The sequence below is a fragment of the Crocuta crocuta genome, unplaced genomic scaffold, assembly GCF_008692635.1.
Source record: "Crocuta crocuta isolate KB4526 unplaced genomic scaffold, BGI_CrCroc_1.0 scaffold441, whole genome shotgun sequence".
Taxonomy (NCBI): Eukaryota; Metazoa; Chordata; class Mammalia; order Carnivora; family Hyaenidae; genus Crocuta; species Crocuta crocuta.
The window spans coordinates 146440-168517 of NW_027527822.1; the positions used below are offsets into that span (position 1 = coordinate 146440).

Below are 22078 nucleotides of genomic sequence, written 5' to 3' on the forward strand. Positions count from 1 at the left end.
AGCTAGAGAGGGGGTCGGCAGGCTGCCCTGGGGTCTGAGACCACCGCCAGCCCTGTCCTGCGAGGCTGGCGGGTGNGTCGGCGCGGTCAGCCCCTCGCAGCGGGCAGCGGGGCGAACCGTCAGCACAGGAGAAAGCGTGGTGCTCTGTGAAATAGTCCCAGCGCAGCACCTCAAAACGGGAGGCCGGGTGCGACGGTGCTGGAATGCCCACGGGCCAGGCGGCTGCCCGCTCCCCATCGGCTGCCAGATGACTGGTGTTCTGGATCTCCCACTGCAACTCTGAACACTGAAAGTGTAAGATCATGACCTGAGCCAAAGTTGGACGCTCAAGCGACTGAGCCTCTAGGAGCCTTATGCACACTTTTTCAATAATGGTAAAGGTGTCTGCTTCCTGATGGTAGTCTGATTGGGAACAATGTCTCTCCTGCATTTAAGTTGAAAAATAATATTTCCAGCTACATCACATTTGCTTTTCATTAGACCACTGTCTGTATAAAGCAGGCAATTGGCCACTACTTCTGTTAGAGTTGATTGAGAATCCTCATGCTTGCAAATCAGCAAATGAACTGGACAAACCTGACTTCTTGAATCTGAGCCTCTCCTCACTCTTCAGTGGCCATTCTGTCTTTGCCTAGGAGCCTCCTGAAAGCTCCCTTCATGTCCTTGTTCCTCAAAGTGTAGATGAGTGGGTTGAGAGTTGGGGTCACCACAGTGTAGAATAGAGTTAGGAACTTCCCTCCCTTCTGGGAAAAATGACTCCGGGGTCGGATGTAGACAGCAGTGACACTGCAGTAGAAGAGAAAAACGACAGCCAGGTGGGAGGAGCAGGTACGGAAAGCCTTGCTCCTTCCATCCTGGGACTGGATGGCCAGCACTGCCTGGGCGATATGGCCATAGGAGACAAGGATGAGCAGGAGGGGCCCCATCAGGAAGATGGCACCAATCACTGAGATCTGAAGCTCATTGACACGTGTGTCTCCACAGGCCAGGCGGATCAGTGCAGGGACCTCACAGACAAAGTCGTCAACCTGATGATGATGGCAAAACGGGAGTTTCATGGTGGAGGGAGACTGCACCAATGTGCCAAAAACCCCACTTGTCCAGACCAAGAATGCCAGCTTGTGACACAGGGGCGGGTGCATGATGACTGGATAGTGCAGGGGCCGGCACACTGCCACATAGCGGTCAAAGGCCATGACTAGCAGCAGAACACATTCTGCAGCCCCGAGTCCCAGGAAGATGTAGAGCTGGACTGCACATCCTAGATAGCTGATGGTCTTGTCAGAGCTCCAGAAATTGACCAGCATCTGAGGGATACAGCTGGTGGTAAAGCAGAGGTCCAGGATGGAGAGGTGGGTGAGGAAGAAGTACATGGGGGTGTGGAGTTGGGGGTCCAGGTGAGACAGGAGTATGATGGTGGTGTTGCCCACTAGGGTGACTGTGTAAAAGACAGACACTGCCACAAATAGGGTCCTTTCTAGCCTGGGGTTATCTGAGAAGCCCAAGAGAATGAAGCCATCTGGGACGGTGCCATTGGCATGTCTATCCAGCGCCCACCTGGATCTAAAACAAATAACACATCAGTTAGAACATCACCTAAAAGAGGTAGAGAAAAGTGATTTTTGATTTTAGAAAATTGCCCTTTCTCTATTAATATTTTCTCTACATGTTTACTGGCTTTTCTTTCATCTCTGTCCCTTTTTGGAAATTTTCATCTGTTAATTTCTACAAACTTGGATGATTCTAGCACGTTCTAGGATGTTCCTAGAACATGAGATTGTGGTAGGTAATTATGTAAGAACTAACTCTTGTCAGTGCACCTGAGTGGTTCAGTTGGTTAAGTGTCTACTCTTGATTTTGGCTTAGGCCCTGATCTCACAGTTTCATGAGATCGAGCCCTGTGTTGGGCTCTGCACTGAGCTTGGAGCCTGCTTGGATTCTTTCTCTCTCTCCCTCTGCCTGTCCCCTGCTCATGCTCTCTCTCTCAAAATAAATACATAAACTTAAAAAAAGAAAACTAGGGGCACCTGGGTGGCTCAGTCGGTTAAGCATCCAACTTTGGCTCAGGTCATGATCTTACGGTCTGTGGGTTCAAGCCCGCATCATCTGTGCTGACAGCTTAGAGCCTGGAGCCTGTTTCAGGTTCTGTGTCTTCCTCTCTCTCTCTGTCCCTCTCCAGCTCATGCTCTATCTCTCTCTGTCTCAAAAATAAATAAAGGTTAAAAATTTAAAAAAATGAAACTAACCTTTTCCACTATGCACAACTTATGCCAACAAACAGAACAGCCTAGATACAATGAAGAAAAATTTGAGAAACACACAAACTACCAAAACTGAATCAGGAAGACATAGAAAATCTGAATAGATCAAATAATATTATAGAGATTGATTCACTAATAAAAAAATTTCTCAACAAAGAAAAGCCCAGAACCAGATATCTTCACTGGTGAACTTTACCAGATATTTATAAAAGAAATAACAGCAATTCTTCTCAAACTTTACCAAAAAAATCAGAGTAAGAGACACTGCCAAACTCATTTAAAGAGGGCAGTATTACCTTAATACAAAATCTAGATAAGGACACCACCAGAAGAAAATTACAGACCAATATCCCTTTTGAATATAGAGGTGAAAATTTTCAGTAAAATTCTGGCACACTGAATTTAGCAGCACATTAAATGCATCGTGCCCATGATCAATGTGGGACTTATCCCTGGGGTGTAAAGATGATTCCATATATGCAACTCAATCAATACATTATATTAATACAATAAAAGAAAAATATATGATCAGTTCAGTACACGTGGAATAAGTACTTGACAAAATTCAATATCTGTTAATGATGAAAGCTCCTTAAAAATTCTGAGTATCATTGACAGTGTTGAGTATAGTCACATTAGTTTCAGGTGTACAACATGGTAATTCAGCAGGTTTATACGTTATGCAGTGCTCAGCACAACTGGAGCCACCATCTGTCTCCATATATCACTATTATAGTATTATGGACTATATTCCCTCTGCTGTGCCTTTTATGTCCATGGCTTCTTCATTCCATAACTGGAAGTCTGTATTTTCCACTCCCTCTTACCCTTTTTACCCATCTTCCCACCCTCTTCTCTTCTAGCAATCATCAGTTCGTTCTGTGTACTTATAGTCCTGATTTTGTTTTTGTTTGTTTATTTTTTCTCCTCTTTTTTTTTATTTAGATTCCACACTTGAGTGAAATCATTGGTATTTGTCTTTCTCATTCTGACTTATTTCACTTAGCATAATACACTGTAGGTTCATCCATGTTGTCACAAATGACACTATCTCATCCTTTTTAAAATGACTGGATAATATTCCAGTGTAGAAGTTTCACATCTTCCTTATCCATTCACTTATCAATGGACACTTGGGTTTCTTCCATATCTTGGCCATTCTAAATAATGCTGCAATACAGTGAAAGAAACAATCAACAAACTAAAAGGCAACCAATGGAATGGGAAAAGATATTTGCAAATGAAATATTGGATAAAGAATTACTATCCATAATCTATTAATAATTTCTTAAACTCAACACCTAAAAAAACAATCCAGTGAAGAAATGGACAAAAGACATGAATAGACACTTTTCCAAAGAATACACACAGATGGCTAAGAGACACATGAAAAGATGCTCAACATCACTCATCATCAGGGAAATACAAATCGAAATCACATGAGATACCACCTCACCCCTTTCAGAAAGGCTAACATTAACAACTCAGGAAATAATAGATGTTGGCAAGGATGTGGAGAAAGGGAAACGTTTTGCACTGTTGGTGGGATTGCAAACTGGTGCAGCCACTCTGGAAAACTCTACAGAGGTTCACCCCAAAATTAAAAATAGAATTACCCTGAAGCCCAGCAATTGCACTACTAGATATTTATTCAAAAGATGGAAAGATGCTGATTCAAAAGGACACATCCACCCCAATGGTGATAGCAGCACTATCAAAAATAGCCAAAGTATGGAAAGGGCCCAAATGTCCACTGACTGATGAATAAAGAAGATGTGGTATGTTTATATAATGAAATATTACTTGGCGATCACAAAGAACGAAATCTTGCCGTTTGCAACAACATGGATGGAACTAGAGTGTATTGTGTTAAGCAAAATAAGGCAGAGAAAGATAGCATATGATTTCACTCATATGTGGAATTAAAAAAATATAGAACTCCCCTATGACCCAGCAATAGCACTGCTAGGAATTNAAAAAAAATTTAAAAAATAAAATAAAAAATAAAACATGGATAGAGGGGATGAGAAGGAAAAATAAGATAAAAACAGACAGGGAGTCAAAGCATAAGAGACTCTTAAATTCAGAGAACAAACTGAGGGTTGATGGAGGATGGGGTGAGGGGAAAGTGGGTGATGAGTATTGAGGAGGGCTCTTGTTGGGATAAGTACTGGGTGTTGTATGGGAACTTTTTGACAATAAATTATATTAAAATAATTAGTTATTGAGCTTTATAATCACACCCCATGTAAATGAGGAAATTAGAACTCAAAGTAATCTTGTGAATAATACACACAAAAAAGTAGCCTAATTTTAATGTTCAGATATCTATGATATTCTCTGTTTCAGAATGAATTAAAAGTAAAATCAGGGGTGAGGGGTAAGAGATCAGATTTGTGATTACCACAGATTTGTGGTAGGGGATAGGGTGAACTACAGGAAGGTGGTCAAAGGTTACCCATTTTCAGTTATAAAATAAGTAAATAAGAGGTGTAATAAAAAAAGGGGTGTCTTTTTTCTAAAGAGCAGAATTTGACATCTAATGTGTCATTGAGTGGTATTTCCATTATCATTGATGAAACCACCATACTTTTGAGAACTAATGATGTATTTAATGACAGTGCATGTCATGTTCTCCTATTTGAAGTTGTAACAGAGGCTGGAAGCAGACAGCCACTTAGCAGCTCTCTTTCCATATCCGGAAAAGCCTAGACCAGTTGATCTTAAAGCATATTAATTTAGTAGACATATTTGTCTCATTTGGCCTTCACTCCGTAAAGCTGGCTGCTTTTTTCCCCTCTAATAATACATGTTTACACATCTCAACTTCTTGTGGGGTTGAATATCAAAAGTATCCCAGGGACATTTTCAAATTGCTGATAAGAACATGTTAACTATGTCACTTTGGTGTTCTGTGACCCTGTGTGACAATCTGCTCGTATGAGACGTTATCACTATTGGTATTTGTACTCCTGATGTTGTTGTTTGTGCAAGCTGGGTTAGAGTAGGCTATGGACACCTCTCTCCATTCATTCCAAGTCCTTCCTATGCCACCAACACTGTGTGTTCCCACAGGCTGTGTTCTGGACCTGAACTCTGCCAGTACCCCAAGGCAATGGCTCTGTGGTTTCTCCTCAGGAAACTGGTCCCTACACTTCCCTTTCCTGACCCATCTGTCTTACCTGTCCAGTCTTGATAATTCATGTAAAACCCTAGTCAGAGCCTAAACTAAAGAAAGTTGTGGTTACAGATGGTGACAGACATTGGAGAATCTAGGTATACATTTGGGTGAGTCAGGCAAATCTAAAACACAGCAGAGTAACAACAAAAGGAATGCCAACTGAGGAAAGAGCAATGTCTCACCTGGACTTTGTGCACATTCTTGGGAACTAAGAAGTGTTTCTGTGTTGGATATTATGGACTCAGGGTTAAACTAGGTACCCATTGCACCCTGCACAGAGATCTTTGGTTGTTCTCTAACTTCTGGCAATTCCCCAACTGTGCCATTTGCTGACCTCATTCAGCCTGTCCACATGCACGTGCAATAGCTCCCACCTTCAGAAATTAGTTTAACATCGGCTACTTGGAATTTAGGCAAATATTCTTTTGGCTGCTACCTAGTGATTTAATATAGGTAACATTTCTCTCGCCCTCTGCATCTAAATACTTGAATTGTCAACAATTTCCAGTTTGTATCACCAATGCATTCCTGCCTGAGTTTTTGTTACTAATATTTGAAATCATTAATATTAATTTAGTATATTGTAAAATGATATTAACTATTAATAATAAAGTAAATGTGTCTTACTTTTTCACTTTTATTCATCTAACTTCATGCCCAATCCCATTTTCATTCTCATGTGAAAGGTATCTATATTTTCTTACAAACGGCTAAGCCAAATGTTGACCTATTGTGGCAAGTGTCTGGCATTGGAGACTCCATGCAAATACCAAAATACTCTGTCCTTAACTGCAGATGTGGATTTCTGAAGTTTCTGAATATCCGGAGAACCGTTGACTAGGGAAAACACACACACTAATCTCAATCCCTTTTGAATATGTGCTTGGAATATGTTCCTTTCCCCCTCACCCTCTCAGTCATAGCCATTCTCAAAGGCATCCGTGAGGTTCCTGCAGCTTTTTTCATAGGATTTTATGGTATGGTATTTCAGTCCAGGCTTGGTCATGGCTTGAGCAGTAGAGTAAATGACTTACCTCCAGAACACCATAGTTGTTGAAGGGGGGCTAGAATTAGAGACCTGCTTCTATGAACGTCTTGGTGCACAGAATCATGGAGAGATCATAGCCACCAGTCCCCTGGAAATATCCTGCCTACCTCAGGAAGACTCAGCTTGCTGAGACTGATAAGGCCACTGGGACCACATCCCAGATGGAAATTAGCCCTTCATCTGAATGTCTCCTATGGCGAGTTCTCAGTCACCGCGGTACTTATCTGTGCCTGCTCTGAGCCATTAGAGATGGCGGACCCATGGGGGCATACCACGAAGGATTTCCCTCCATGCTGCTTAAATCAGACTTCTTTTGTTCATGAGCCAATTCTGTCAATAGAGGGCTCAATAAATCCTATTGGCCTTTGGAGTCTTCTCCTCAGTATGGTTCCCAGCCTTATGCTTTTCTCTGTTCAACTGCTTGGATTCAGAATGCAGTGTTTTCTTCCTCATGGAAAAAAAGACAAAGATGCTCAGAAAAGACTTTGAGATCCAAGGGAAAGGGTTTTTTATGTGTTACTTTTTCTTTTAAGTGTTTATTTTTGAGAGACACAGAGTGGGGGAGAGCAGAGAGAGAGAGAGAGCATCCCAAGTAAGCTCTGCACTGTCAGTGCAGAGCCCAATGTGAGACTCAATCCCACAAACTGCGAGATCGTGACCTAGTTCTCAACCAAGAGTCAGATGCTTAACTGACCAAGCCTCCCAGGTGTCCCATATATTATTTATTCTAAAATTTATATATGCTTGTAGAAGAAAATTCATCATAATAAATTGTATACACCTTATGTCCCTGCAGTTGTCATTGTCAAGGTTTTATGTGTGGTCATAAAGTCACATGCAAACTGCAATATATCTATATCTGTATCTATATCTTTATCTATATATGTCACCAGCATTACAGTTTATAGCTACTTCATACACATTTTTGCCTCATATTTGGTTGTGGAAAGATATGCAGGTCTGGAGTGCTATGGAAAACTCCTCTCCTGCTCACAATTATCAGGACCCTAAAGAAACACTAGCTATAAGAAGACTATGTTTGGGAGCCCAAGAAGAGAAGGTAAGAAAGACAAAAACTAGGGTGCCTGGCTGACTTAGTCAATAGAGTGTGTGACTCTTGATCTTGGGGTTGTGAGTTTAAGCCCCACATTGGGTGTAGAGATTACTTAAATAAAACTTAAAAAAAAAAGAAGAACAAGAATTGCTTGAAGGTAATAAGGATAATGAAGGAGAGCATGACGATGTATGAAGGCTCCTGACATGTGGGAAAGGAAGTGATGGAAGGTTGTCACTTCTGGTTCTGTTTTGTTTTCTGCTTCTGGAGTCTTGGGTTTGAAAAGTTTGAACAAGTATCCTTTTACTAGTAGATTTTGTGGAACACCACAACAAGTCAGGGCCTCTGAATCTGTTTCTGTGGGACATATCTGGCCAGTGGAATGGAGCTGAGGGAGAGACCCTGCAGAACCACACAGTGGAGACCACCACATCCCTGACCCACAAATAATCATAAACTCCATGTAGGAGTTTAAAAATAACAACCAGGGTTAAGAATGTGTGTGTGTGTGTGTGTGTGTGTGTGTGTGTGTGTGTGTTTACCACTGAATCAATGGATGTTTCAATCTTAGTGGGGAAACTCTAGGGGCATGAGAAATCACAGGGAATGAAAAACACACATGAAAATATTTCAGAGAAATGTCCTAAATAAGAAAATCTATAGAGACAGAGTGTAAATGGTTGCCTAGGGCTGGGTGTCTGTGTGTGATGGCATGGTCGTTTTGGGAGTGGGGTTTCTTTAAGGTAAAAAATTCTGAAATTGTGGTGATGAATCTACAACTCTGTGACTATACCAAAAGTCATTGAATTCTTTCTTTCTTTCTTTCTTTCTTTCTTTCTTTCTTTCTTTCTTTCTTTCTTTCTTTCTTTCTTTCTTTCTTCCTTCCTTCCTTCCTTCCTTCCTTCCTTCCTTCCTTCCTTTCTTTTCTTTCTTTCTTTCTTTCTTTCTTTCTTTCTTTCTTTCTTTCTTTCTTTCTCTTTTTCTTCCTTCCTTCCTTCCTTCCTTCCTTCCTTTTTGAATTTAACATTTTAAATGAACTAATCATATAGTATAAAATTACATTTCAGTAAGAATGCACATTCTCTGGGGAGGAAAAAACACTGAGAAAAATTGAAAAGAAAATTATGCCATATGTATATCACCCAACGTAATTGAGGCATTGACAAATAAACATTGAATATATTTATGGTGTACAACTTGATGTTTTTAAACACATATACATGTGAAAGGATTCCAGTAGAGACATTTTAAAATTTTTTTAATGTTTATTTTTTGAGATAGAGACAGAATGCAAGCAGGGGAGGGACAGAGAGAGAGAGGGAGACACAGAATCTGAAGCAGGCTCCAGGCTCTGAACTGTCAAGCAGAGAGCCTGAAATGGGGCCTGAACTCACGGACCATGAAATCATGACCTGAGCTGAAGTTGGACGCTTCACTGACTGAGCCACTCCAGTGCCCTCAAGGAGAGACGCTTTTAAAAGAGAAAAACAAGCCAAGGAGATTTTCCTGACCAGATGTTACAAGTTTTATGATGCCACAGCCATTAAAACATAGTGATCACAAGGTGCAAACTTCCAGGTATAGATAAATCCGTAGTGGGGATATAATATACAACATAAGGACTATAGTTAGCAATACATATTTGAAAGTGGTTAAAAGAGTAGATCTTAATTTTGTTAAATGTTTTATTTCTGAGAGAGAGAGAGAGAGAGAGAGCGAGCAGGGGAGGGGCAGAGAGAGGGAGATAAAGAATCTGAAACAGGCTCCAGGCTCTGAGCTAGCTGTCAGCACAGAGCCCGACGCGGGGCTTGAGCCCACAAACCATGAGATCATGACTTGAGCTGAAGTTGGACACTTAACCGACTGAGGCACCCCCAAAAAGAGTAGATCTTAAAAGTTCTCATCTCAAGGAAAACCAGCAAACATGTGTGGTGCTGGTTGTTAATGAATCTTATTGTAATCATTTTGAAGTATATACATATATCAAATTGTTATGTTAGATACCTTAAAATGATAATGAATGTTATATGTCAATTACATCTCCAGAAAGACAGAAATAATACCCTGGTAATGCTGGTGCAAAAATAGAAACACCCTGGTGAGTGGGTGCAAATAAACCAGTAAAACCAAATGGAAGGTCAAGAAAATGACCCCTTTGCCTGGGCAATCAAAAGGGAATTGTCATTAACTGTAAGAAGAGCAGGTGGAGGTGAAAGGGACTAGGAGTTTGCATAAAGTCGGGGCCATCCAACTAGACCTGTTTCCACAGCTATTATGGTCAGGCATGGAGTGGGTTTGATCCCAGAGTGAAGCTAGGCACCCCATGCATCCAGTGCCTGAACTGAGAGTGGGTCCCACATGGTCATGCCTGGGCTGGCTCTCCTGCCTCTTGCTCTAATAGAAGATTGTCTTCCTAGAATCTGCATCTCAGCAATCATGGTGGCAACTTGCTCCATTTTCCTTCCACTTAAAACTCTTATTTAAAACACCACTTCTTCAAATCATAAGAGACTCTTAAATATAAAGAGAAAAGTGAGAATTGTTGGGGGTAGGTGGCCAAGGGATGGGTTAAATGAAGGGAGAGCACTTACTGGGATGGGCACTGGGTGTTATATGTAAGTGATGAATCACTAAATTCTATTCCTGAAACTAATATTACAGTGTATGTTAACTAACTAGAATTTAAATAAAATTTGAAATGAAACAAAACAACTATGATGTATTTCTGAAAATTAAATTTTTTTTTCTGAGAAGTGCAAAAAATCACTAAGAATTATGAATAGCACAAAGTGTCTGTATGGGAGTTGTTTTTATCACTTTTTTTGTTTAAAAAATGCTACTTTCTTATTTTTAACATTAAAAATTATAATCTAAGGGTCCCTGTCTGGTTTGGTTAAGGAGCATATAACTCTTTTTTTTTTTTTTTTTTTTTTTTTNGACTGTGGGCCAGCAGATCAGTTTTTTGTTTTGTTTTGTTTTGTTTTTACAAATAGTTTATTGTCAAGTTGGTTTCCATATAACACCCAGTGGAACATGCAACTCTTGATCTTGGGGTCATGAGTTCAAGTTCCATGTTGGGTGTAGAGCTCACTTAAAAAAAAATATATATATATATATATATATATATATATATATGTAAAATCNCAGGTAGTGGTGGCAGGGGGGAATCCAGGAAGGTGGCAGCTTGGGTATGTATCCTCAGCCTCCCTCTTTGCAAATACCATTCACTTTTATAAATTCTTTTAAATGTTTATTCATTTTTGGGAGAGACAGAGACAGAGAGATGGAGACACAGAATCTGAAGCAGGCTCCAGGCTCTGAGCTGTCAGCACAGAACCAGATGCTGTGCTCAAACTCCATACCATGAGATCATGACCTGAGCTGATGTTGGATCCTCAGTTGACTGAGCCACCCAGGCACCTCACCTCCTATTCACCTTTCTGATTGGAGCAACAGGGTGGCCACAAAGTGTAAGCCTCCTGAGCATGAGCACGAGTGTGCACTTGAGACCTCAGGTTTTACAGGACCTCTGGAGGAAGAATGGATTACAGATTTCCTGCCAGTCTGTGCCCAGTGGGAACTGAGCATCAGGATGGGAGCAACCAAGGCCCTGGAGTCTTCTGGATTGTTGGAGCTGAGCCAGAGACAGCTGTGAATCCCTGCCTAAAAGGTGTGAGGGGTTTATTTCTTGGAGACCTTTGAGCGCCTAGGATTTACTCCAAGCCCCTCATCTCATGTCATTGTGACATGCTACCTACTGGAGCCTCATGGCCTGGAAATCCATGGATGGATGACTGTCTCTTCCTCCTCTCTGTTCCATGGCACCTGTGCTACTTTGTTCCAGGTGTAGCTCTAATGCTCTAGGCAGGTATAGGTTGGGTCCCGTAGGGATGCTCTTCACTTCCCCTGTGGTTGGATTTCCCCCCTCTCATTCTTCTCATGCCTTCTGGTTCTCTTTATTTCAATACCTTGTAAAGTTTAACATAAGGCTTCTATAGTCAGAGTCTGTGGTATAATAAATACAGTTAGTCTTTACTCTAGTGTTTGGCACAGAACTTGAAAAACATTTCAGATTTCCTGAGTAATAGGAGTGTCTTTTGTTGTTCATTAAAGGTCTTTTGAACATACCTGGGTTTATGCTAATGTAATTTATGGTGGGTTCTTGTGTAGTTTCAAGAGAGGAGCTGGCCACACCCTAAAGATGAGCATGTGATTAGACCAAGCTTTCTGCCCAATCCCCTACCTATGAGGAAGGGCAAAGGGCTGGAGACCCAGCAAGTCAGAAATCAATAAGTTAATCACTCATGCCTATGTGTTCACCCCCCCTCCCTGACAAACTCTGGACATTGAGGCTTGAGAGAAGTCCCCACATGATGTGCTGGGAAGGTGGTGCACCTGTTCCATAGGGATGAGACATGGAAGGTCTGCATCCCCCATCATGAAGCTGAACCTTGTCTATGCATCTCTCCCATTTGGCTGTTTCTGAGTTGTATCTTTTTAATAAATTGGTAATCATAAGCATAACACTTCTTAGTGGGTAGTGTGAGTTCTTCTAGCAAATCATTGAACCAAAGGATGGATTGTAGGAAAGCCAGAGTTTACAGATAAATCATGCAAAATTGTGGGTGGCCCCTGAGACTTGCAGCTGGCATTTGAAGTCTCATCCTGTGAGACTGAGACCCTTACACCTCTAGGCTTTGTGGTAACTACAGAGTAGTGTTAACATTGGACTGGATTGCTGTACACCTGATTGGAGTGAACAATTGGTCACCAAGCACATAGAGATCCCAATACTTCACTCACTGTGTCACCGTGGGTAAGCCACTTCACTTTTCATTATGTATAATAATGCAGATAATGATTATATCTGTCTCATTTTGCTATTTTGAGATTAAAAAGGGTTAGTGTTGCATTCATAGCGGTGCCTCGGATATAGTGAAGTCTGTTTTCATCTCTTTCTCCTCCCATCATCTTTGAGGAGTAAGTTTCAGAAATAGGGTCATGGGTTAAAGGCTCAATTTCATTTTCCATTCTATGGGGCAACATTCTCGGTGGATTAGATTTACTTTGGGGGGAGCCTGGGTGGCTCAGTCGGTTAAGCGTCCGACTTTAGCTCAGATCATGGTCTCACGGTTCGTGGGTTCAAGCCCCACGTCGGGCTCTGTGCTGACAGCCAGCTCAGAGCCTGGGGCTTGTTTCAGATTATGTGTCTCCCTCTGTCTCTGACTCTCCCCTGCTCATACTCTCTCTCTCTCTCAGAAATAGATAAAGCATTTTAAAAAATTAAAAAGAAGATATACTTTGGAATAGAATCCCTGTAACCCAATCTCTCAGGATAGAAAAGTTAGTTCTGTGGCCATAAATGAGCAAAAGGTATGTGTTTTCAACTTTGTGATGTTTAGCTGTATCAAGAATTACCTTAACAGACACATAAGGCTCATTTTAGGAATTACAGTAAAACCTTGGTATGCAGGCATAACTCATTCTGGAACCATGGTTGTACTCCAAGGCACTTGTATACCAAAGCAAATTTCAAGAACAATTGGCTCTGTTGTGGCCATGTGACATTCAGCATCATGCACTATTTGTATTGCAAGACATCCCTCATTTATCAAGTTAAAATTTATTAGGAATGTTTGCTTGGCTTATGGAACACTCACTGTTTTATTATTCTAAAGTTTCACTGTTTTATTATTGATACCTCAGGTACAAGAATGTCTGTGTTACTCTGAACTCACTTTTATTATGTGTCTTTCTGCACCTGAAACTATGATACATATTCTAATTAAGGAGTTGTCAGGTAAGAGTCATACCTCAGAGCAGTGAGATCAACATCTAAATAACATACAGGTGTATCAGTCAGAACGCAGCCACGGAGCAGAAACTAGACCCTTGTTTTAATGGAGGGGATTTAACATAAAGAAGTTAGGGATTGGCTCTCTGAAAAGAGAAAAACAACAGAAAGCTTTCATATGGAAAGTGACTGCAGCAAACAGGTAGTTGGCTTTATTAGAACTTGGATGTTTGGAGAGGGTCCCGTGGAGCTGAGTCCCAGCTTCTGGGAAGGGAGCATTGTTCTGGGTTGCTGGTGGTGTCCAAAGGGGTAGGAAAGGCTGGATCTGCAGGTGTGGAAACAGGAGTCAGCTGCTGCTGCCAAGGTGAGGCAGCCTTGTTGAGGAAGCACTGAGACACAAAGGGAAATGAGATAGTGAAAGTCCTCTTTCCTCCATCCCCACAGACTGACTGCAGTGCTTCCCACTGGATGTGTTTACAGGAAGTAGCTGACAAGCAAAATCATTTTGTTCTTGGCGTCCTAACTTGGCATCACAAAGAAGAATCTTGAGGGGGGAACTTGGTGTTGAAACATGGTAGCTTCGTAGCTGGCATAGTATTATTTAGTATAGGGTGTGGACATAAAAAAATAAATTCAAGAATCAAGTGTGTGTTTGTCGAGAGATGGTTATGTGATGTTTCAGAAGTTGGAGTAAACAAACAGGGAAGTAGGAGAATTTTTGACAGTTATCTTTAGTTTGTTAAGGAAGGCTTTGTATACTAGTGGGGACTGGAGGTTAAAAGAAAGATTCTATCAATCTATCTATCTATCTATCTATCTATCTATCTATCTATCTATCTACCTATCTATCATCTATCTATCTATCTATCTATCACTCACCTACAATCTATCTATCATCTATCTATCTCACATCTTCTTTGTCCATTCATCTATGGATGGACATTTAGATTGCTTTCATGTCTCATCTATTGTAAATAATGCTGCAATAAACATAGAGGTGTAGATACCCTTTTGAATAATGTTCAGCCATGAAAAAGAATGAGACCCTGCCATTTGTAATGTCATGAATGGACCCAGAAGGTATAATCTTAAGTGAAATAAGTAAGTCAAAGACAAATGCTGTATGATTTTACTCATATGTGGAATTTAAGAAACAAAACAAGTGAACAAAGGGAAAAGAAAGAAAGAAACAAACAAAAGAACCTTAAAAGTAGACAAGAAACTGTGTACCAAAGGTGAGGTAAGTGAGGGATGGATGAAAGAGTAAAGGGGATTCAGAGGACACTTGATGAGCACTGAGAAATGTATAGAATTATTGAATCACTATCTTGCATACTTGAAACTCATATAACATTATGTTCATTATACTTCAATAAAGATAAATAAATATTAAAAATATATGGTCAAATTTGTGTACTTAACTGCTCATATTATTTTAAAAACATTTGATATTGTTAATGAGGGGAACATGAAAGATAGTGGTAATACTTTAGGAAAATAAAAAAGCAATCGGTACATCTGATTTTTTTTCCTTAATTAGTTTATTGTCAAGTTGGTTTCCATATAACACCCAGTGCTCATCCCTACAAGTGCCCTCCTCCATGCCCATCACCCCCCGTCCCCTCTCCCCTCCCAGCCCTCAGTTTGTTCTCAGCATTCAAGAATCTCCCATGGTTTGCCTCCCTCCCTCTCCCCAACTATTTTCCCCTTCTTCTCCGGCTTCATCCTCTGTTAACTTCCTCCTAATACACCTATATGTGCAAACATATGGTATTTGTCCTTCTCTGCCTGACTTATTTCGCTCAGCATAACACCCTCAAGGTCCATCTATGTTGCTACAAATGGCCAGATTTCATTCTTTCTCTTTGCCATGTAGTATTCCATTGTATAGATAAACCACATCTTCTTGATCCATTCCATGTTTTGGCTATTGTTGAGAGTGCTGCTATGAACACTGGGATACATGTGCTCCTATGCATCAGCACTCCTGTATCCCTTGGGTAAATTCCTAGCAGTGCTACTGTTGGGTCATAGGGGAGTTCTATTGTTAATTTTTTGAGGAACCTCCATACTGTTTTCCAGAACTGGGAGTGGCACAATTGTTTGGCTATGCTAAACAATTAATCTCAGAAAGAAGTGCAAAGAAAGCATAGAATACATGTCATTCCCTGTTCTATACAAGTCCCAATGACTAATGACTCTGTAATACGGCAATTCTGCTTAATCAACTACCTGAATCTTTTACAAACCCTGTAATTATTATGTGAAAAACCTTTACTGGTTAAAGGCAGATCCTCTATGGGTGTCAGTGATGTTTCCAGAGTATGTATTATCCAGGTTTCTTGGGAAGATCTTGGTTTTCCCTTTGTTGAATTAAAGAGCTGTCTACTCAGGTTGGACACCTTGAGAAAGTGGATGCCAGGTCATTTTGCCTAGAGCATCCAGTAAATGACTGTTTCACCAGTTATCACATAATCTCTAGCAGTGGTGCATCTACTTATTGTAAGAAATAGTCTAAAAATCTTTGCTGCTGAAAGCAGTAAGTGGTTTAGTAAAATAGTTATGTTATTCAAAGTTAAGTTATTCTTTCTTGCAAGAGTAACTTAAACGCAGGGGAAAGACTCTGGACTTCTCATCTCTTGCAAAGCAGTGCCTTAGCTGCTAGAAACCTTTTCCTGCTCTGTCTCATTTTTATTATGGCTTGAGCTCAGTGATCTTGAGTATGGTGTGGATGAGGCTGGACAAATACTAATGAATAGAATTAGGAATTTGTGTGAATGGTAAATAGAACATTATAATTATTTTAGGTAATATTGAACATTTTCCCTTTTTAATTTTTTTTGATGTTATAAAAACATTTTAAATATCCTATAAATGTCTTCAGGGTAATGCTGGTTTAAGATCCCTCCAACAAAATGTTGGTCAAGGAATTCAGGGTTTTCCAACTAACTTTGATGTGATGGATATGTATCAGGAGGTTCTTTGAGTAAAGGATATCCATCCTTTGAGTTGAAAACACAATTTTATTTTTTATTTTATCTTTTTAAGTGTATTTATTTTGAGAGAGAGAAAAAGCGTGAGTGGGGGATGGGAAGAGAGAAGGAGAGAGAGACAGAATCCTAAGCAGGCTCCACAGTGTCAATGCAGAGTCCAATAATGGGGCGACTTGAACTCACTAACTGTGAGATCAAGATCTGAGCCGAAGTTGGATGCTTAACTGACTGAGCCACCCAGGCGCCCCAGAAACACAATTTTAAATATGTAAAATTGTGGCTATAAAATTTGCCAAAGGTAATTGAGGTTATTCTTAAGGGGGGGTAAAAGGGTTTTTGTTACCACTATTCCACAAAGTCTAAATTACTATTGGTCGAAACCCAATCAAGAGTTGGAACTCAGTCCAGGCATGAAGATTAAACCCACTGCTGATATAAGCATTGCATCTTTCTGTCCTCCACCATCTTGTATTGTAGTCAGCTTCATACTTGTGCATTATCTGAAAGCCTCCCATAGAAACTGCAGCTAAATGATTGTCTGATTGCTTATGCATTTAACAAACTAGTATGAGGTATTTTACATTTAAATGCTAGGTGACAGGCAATTTTAGCTAGCCACATATTATATGTGTGAGGTGCATAAAGATTTCTCAATCATTCTTTCCCATTTATCAACTGAAATTTTGTTTTGCCTGTGAATCTTTTTGAAATGTTAGTGATAGGATGTTGCACTGGGGGCAATTCATCATGGAGCATAATAAAATTATTTTGTACCTTGCCACCCCCACAAAAGAAAGAGTCTCACTATATTCACAGCACAGACCAATAGATTTCTAAAGGTTTCCTGGTAGAGTAATACTTTTGAAAGAGTACCTGAAAAGCACACATACTATCCTGTTTTCTTTAAGAGTGTTTCTCTCACTTTCCCACAAACTACTCTTAAAAGCAGAGAGAAGTGAATGTCAACACACTTACCATAATATAGAGCAGTGTACCAGAGCATGCCAATTATTTCTAATCTTGAGTTTCATTACAAAATTTTGTCTACATTTTTCTATTAGGTTAGTTTATTATACTGAAAGCATGCTTTCATTTAGTTATCAGTTGAATTATTTAAATATTTTCTTTTAAAACGTCTAATAATATTAATGCTCTGGAAAATTCACCATATTTATCTTGTGGTTTCACATAACTGTGATATTTAATATTCGAGGGGTCCTCAGTGTTTCACCTGCCTGCCAAACCATCCCCAAACTTAGTTGCTTACAATAACAACCATTTTATTATATATGACTATTTTGTGGGTTAGGAATTTGAGCAGAGCTCAGCTGAGAAATTCTTTTGCTCCGTGCTTAGTCTACCAAGATCACTAGGTGGGAAAGGCTGGTCAGGAGGGCTGAGGATAGATAGCTCCACTTGGATGTGGAGAACTGCCTGCAAGCCTGCTCGAGGTAGAGCAGTAGATGACAGCATCCACCCACAGTCTCCGTAGCATGGATATCTTACAGTAGTTAGCCTTCTCACCTAGGGACTTGCAGGAGTGTTAATTAGCTGGAAGCTGTCAGATTTCTTATCAGCTTGTCTTGGAAGATGTAAAATATCCTTTTGCTCACTCTATTAGTCTTCACTTATCACTGCAGGGAATAGAAATATTAAAAAATATTTTAATGTTTATTTTTGAGAGAGAGAGAGAGAGAGAGGTGAGAGAGAGAGAGAAAGCAGGGAAGGGGAAGAGAGAGAGGGAGACAAAGAATCTGAAGCAGGCTTCAGACTCTGAGCTATCAACACAGAACCCGATGCAGGGCTTGAACTCTAGAACTGCAAAAGCATGACCTTAGCCTAAGTTGGACGCTCAACCGACTGATCCACCCAGGCACCTCCGGAATAGAGAATATGTTGAGATCATCTTTAATTTAGTACATCTGTTTTGAAAAACACAGTCCTCAGTACTCTCAAATGTGTTGTAAAATGAGGTTGGATCGTGATATAGGTGTGTGTATGGATTGACCCTCTTTGCGTCCATGTCACATTGCTTTCATTGGGTTGTGTTTTGGACCTGTGCCATCAGGAGACGTTAGAAGAGAAAGCTCTTATATATTATTATGCATGCTCACGAAGTTAGTTCTAAAGGGCTTTTAGCTATTACCCAGTGGCTGTTCTATGGTAGCCCAGGGGAACGTTTCTTTGTGGTTTTGGAAAGAGGAACAGTCATGGTTCTTTCACAATTCTTTTTTTTTTATTGTTTATTTATTGTTGAGAAAGAGACACACACAGAGTATGAAAGGGGTAGGGGCAGAGAGAGAGGGAGACACAGAATGTGAAGCAGGCTCCAGGTTCTGAGCTGTCAGCACAGAGCCCGACGCAGGGCTCGAACTCACAAGCTAGGAGATCATGACCTGAGCTGAAGTTGGATCCTCAATGAATTGAGCCACCCAGGCCCCCCTCTCAATTCTTAAATCAAATGCTGTAGCTCTGTGATTTATATTTTCTTTTTGCCTTTACTGTCAGTAAGACTTCTTCAATTTCCCTTTTGTCCTAATTGTCATACACTTATCTTTTATTATTATTATTATTATTGTTTATTATTATTATTATATTTATTGTCCTGTTAGGTTGTATTAGTGTCTGGCATGATGATGGCAGGGGGATAAAAACGAGTAAGTTAAATATAAATAAATATTAAACATGACAAAAATGTAAATATAAAGTCCTAGTATCATGGCTCTGTTCTGATAAAGGAGGCAGAGAGTATGGACTTTAGTTCTGGTCTCAGTTCCCAGTGTGACCAAGGCCAAGTTAATGCAACCTTTCCGATACAACAGTGGAAAATTATAGATGAGCTCATATCATGGGGCTATTTTTAACAAGATGGCATACATAAATACACTTAATCTAGTACCTACATCTTGGAAGGCTTCTACAAATGTTAGCTGTTACAATGACCTTGAACTTATTAGTTAAAGTTTTATTCTCCCTAACTTTGATTACATTTATATCTTGTATTCTCAACTACAGCATTGGGTTTTTAGATAAGATATTATGATGTTTGACTCTAATATAGAGTCTTACACATCCATAATAAATATGCTTGTTTTCAGACCATGGAGGGGGAAACTTTCTACAGAAGAAAACCGGAACTGTAGGAAAAAAATCTCATCTAAAGTCACAGGAAGAAGAAAGTAATCCTCTTCATTTTGGGAATTTAAAAAAGTTACATAAAATTTATGGAGATTTAAGTATATGGAGAAAAACCAAATTATTATAAGTAATATCAGATTATATTGCAGGTTCACATTATGTATACTTAGAAGTAATGAAAAAGGAAGAGGGAAGATCAGACAAGTGGGAGAAAAATAAGAAAAAAGTAGAAAAGTGAAAAGGGGCAAGAATTAGGAAAGTAGAAATTAAACAATTTGACAAAAATCTTACTGAACACCAATTCTGTTTAAATGATTCCTAAAAATACTTGGTGTCTTAGAACTAAAGACTATTGGGAGAGGTAGGATTTTAGGCACCCTGACCACACAGAAGACAAAATGTTTTGACAGAGGACTTGAAGATCTCCCAAATCTCTCAAAAAACTTACACTGGCTGTGGAATCCTTATCACACAATACACTTGCCCACGTTTCTGTAACCAATTGACATTGTCAAATCTCAGAGCCTCATCTACAGAACCTCCAGATCCTAGACTGGAGCCTTCGAAGAGCTCCCTTTACATCCTTGTTCCTCAGGGTGTAGATAAAGGGATTGAGGGTAGGGGTGATTATGGAATAGAAGAGGGAAATAAACTTTCCCTGTTCTTGGGAGTAGCTGGAAGGGGGTTGCAGGTACATGTAGATGGCTGGCAGGTAGAAGAGGGAGACTACCACCAGGTGGGAGGAACAGGTTCCAAAGGCTTTGTGCCTTCCCCTGGAGGACTGGATCCTGTGCACTGCTCGGGCGATGAAGCCATAGGAGAGAAGGATGAGAGCTAGGGGGACCAGGACAAAGAAGGCTACCAGCACAGCCAATGTGGCATCATTCATGGCTGTGTCAGCACACGACAGCTTGATCATGGCTGGTACCTCACAGAAAAAGTTGTTTAGCACCTGCCGCCCACAGAAAGGCAGCTGCACGGTCAGGACTACCTGAACAAGGGAGTTGCCAAAGCCACTGAGCCATGCCACAGCCACAAGCTGTTGGCAGAGAGGACGGTGCATGATAACAGCATACCGGAGAGGCTCACAGATGGCCACATAGCGGTCCAGGGCCATGGCGGCCAAGATGATGCACTCAGTGCATCCCAACCAGTGGAAAACTGCATACTGCATTGTGCAGCCACCATAGCTGATGGTTTTCCTGGAACTTCCCGTGTTGACCAGCATCTGAGGGACTGTGGTGGTGGTGTAGCAGAGGTCCAGGAAGGACAGGTGCCCAAGAAAGATGTACATGGGGCTGTGGAGCTGGGGATCCAGTCGGGACACTAGGATGATAGCGATGTTCCCCAACATGGCCAGAATGTAGGACACCAAGAGGACCACAAAGAGAGGGAGCTCCAGCCATGGCCTGTCAGAAACACCTAGAAGGATGAAGTCCTTAGGGGGATCCCCTGGGAAGCTCTGGTTGTCACCTCTCATGCTGAGGCATGTTTTTGGTGCCTGCGATGAGTCAAGAAAGTCAAAGTGAATAAAACCTGAGAGCTGGAGAGAACTGTCTTCCTTATGCTTATGCTTGAGCTTTCCTACATAGGTTGCATCCTGTTGTCTCCACAGAGACACTGGGATGTGGGGAAGTCAGGACCAGGAGGCACAGCATGTTTAAGTGGGCTTTGCTCTGCCTCCCATGTTCTGTGACCTTGGTTATGCCATTTAATCTTTCTAAACTTTGATTTCTGCTTCTGTGACCTAGGGAGAAAATACTTCCTTCACATGCAAAGTTTTGGAAATGATAGAGCAGCATGATATTTGTGAAAGTACACCATAAATAGCAATTTTCTTCCAGTTTGTTCAAAGTCTGTCATATTTCCCGTCACCAATAGAATGTTCAACCTATCTCTACAAACTCACTGACAGAAATGGACTTTTTTCTTAGGTTTTCTTGCTTTGCCTTTTGGAAGCGTTGGTTGCAGGGAGGTGAGAAGTGGCCTAAAGCAAGATAGGAATATACTTGACTCACCTGCTAAGGCTTACATCTGGCTCTGTTCATCATGAACAGATGCTTTCTGGCTTTCTGTACATGCTGGACTCTCTCCCATGGTCATCCACACTTAGGCAGCACTAACACTCACTTTGCAGTAAAACAAACAAACAAACAAAAAAAACACATACCAAGATCCTCTGAGACTCTGAAGAGTAGGAGCTAAGTCACCGCAGGTGTTGACTTGGTCAGGGCACCTAATAAGATCCCATAGCATAGGATTTTGAGCTTAGGGAGAAAGAGATTGCACTGTAAGGGACATAGTCCCTGGAGTTGTCTACTGAAGGTTCTGATTGCCCCCAGAACTAATGTTTATTGGGCAGTTTGAGTGGCACTTGGATTTCCCTGTACAACCTCTTTACCAAGCAGCTGTTTCCTCTCCTAATTGGAGCACAGAGCTGATTTGTTATCTGTTTTCTGTATTTTTTAGAAAGAAACTGGATTTCCACCTGCTGATTCATGGGGCCTTTCCCCTGAGCTTCATCAGCCCCTAACCCCTTACACTCTTTGCAGGACTGTGCACATTCAAGTTCATGATGGAGGGATATAGTCCAGGATAGGATTGAAAAG

General features: G+C 40.8%; 2 protein-coding genes across 2 annotated transcripts; both read right to left on the bottom strand.

Annotated features, from left to right (window-relative positions):
• Positions 1-602: 602 nt before the first annotated feature.
• Positions 603-6490, bottom strand: LOC144241347 (olfactory receptor 2H2-like). The gene is made up of 2 exons (XM_077775939.1): positions 6477-6490; positions 603-1563 (listed from the first exon to the last, which is right to left on the bottom strand). Exons 1-2 carry the CDS (start codon positions 6488-6490, stop codon positions 603-605), a joined length of 975 nt encoding a protein of 324 aa, XP_077632065.1.
• Positions 6491-19995: 13505 nt separating this feature from the next.
• On the bottom strand, positions 19996-20949 carry LOC144241532 (olfactory receptor 2B11). Its single transcript, XM_077776119.1, has one exon. The coding sequence runs from the start codon at positions 20947-20949 to the stop codon at positions 19996-19998; it is 954 nt and encodes a 317-aa protein (XP_077632245.1).
• Between the last annotated feature and the right edge of the window lie 1129 nt (positions 20950-22078).

Coding starts and splice junctions, on each gene's coding strand:
- LOC144241532 (XM_077776119.1), bottom strand. CDS start 20,949: ATGAGAGGTGACAACCAGAGCTTCCCAGGGGATCCCCCTAAGGACTTC.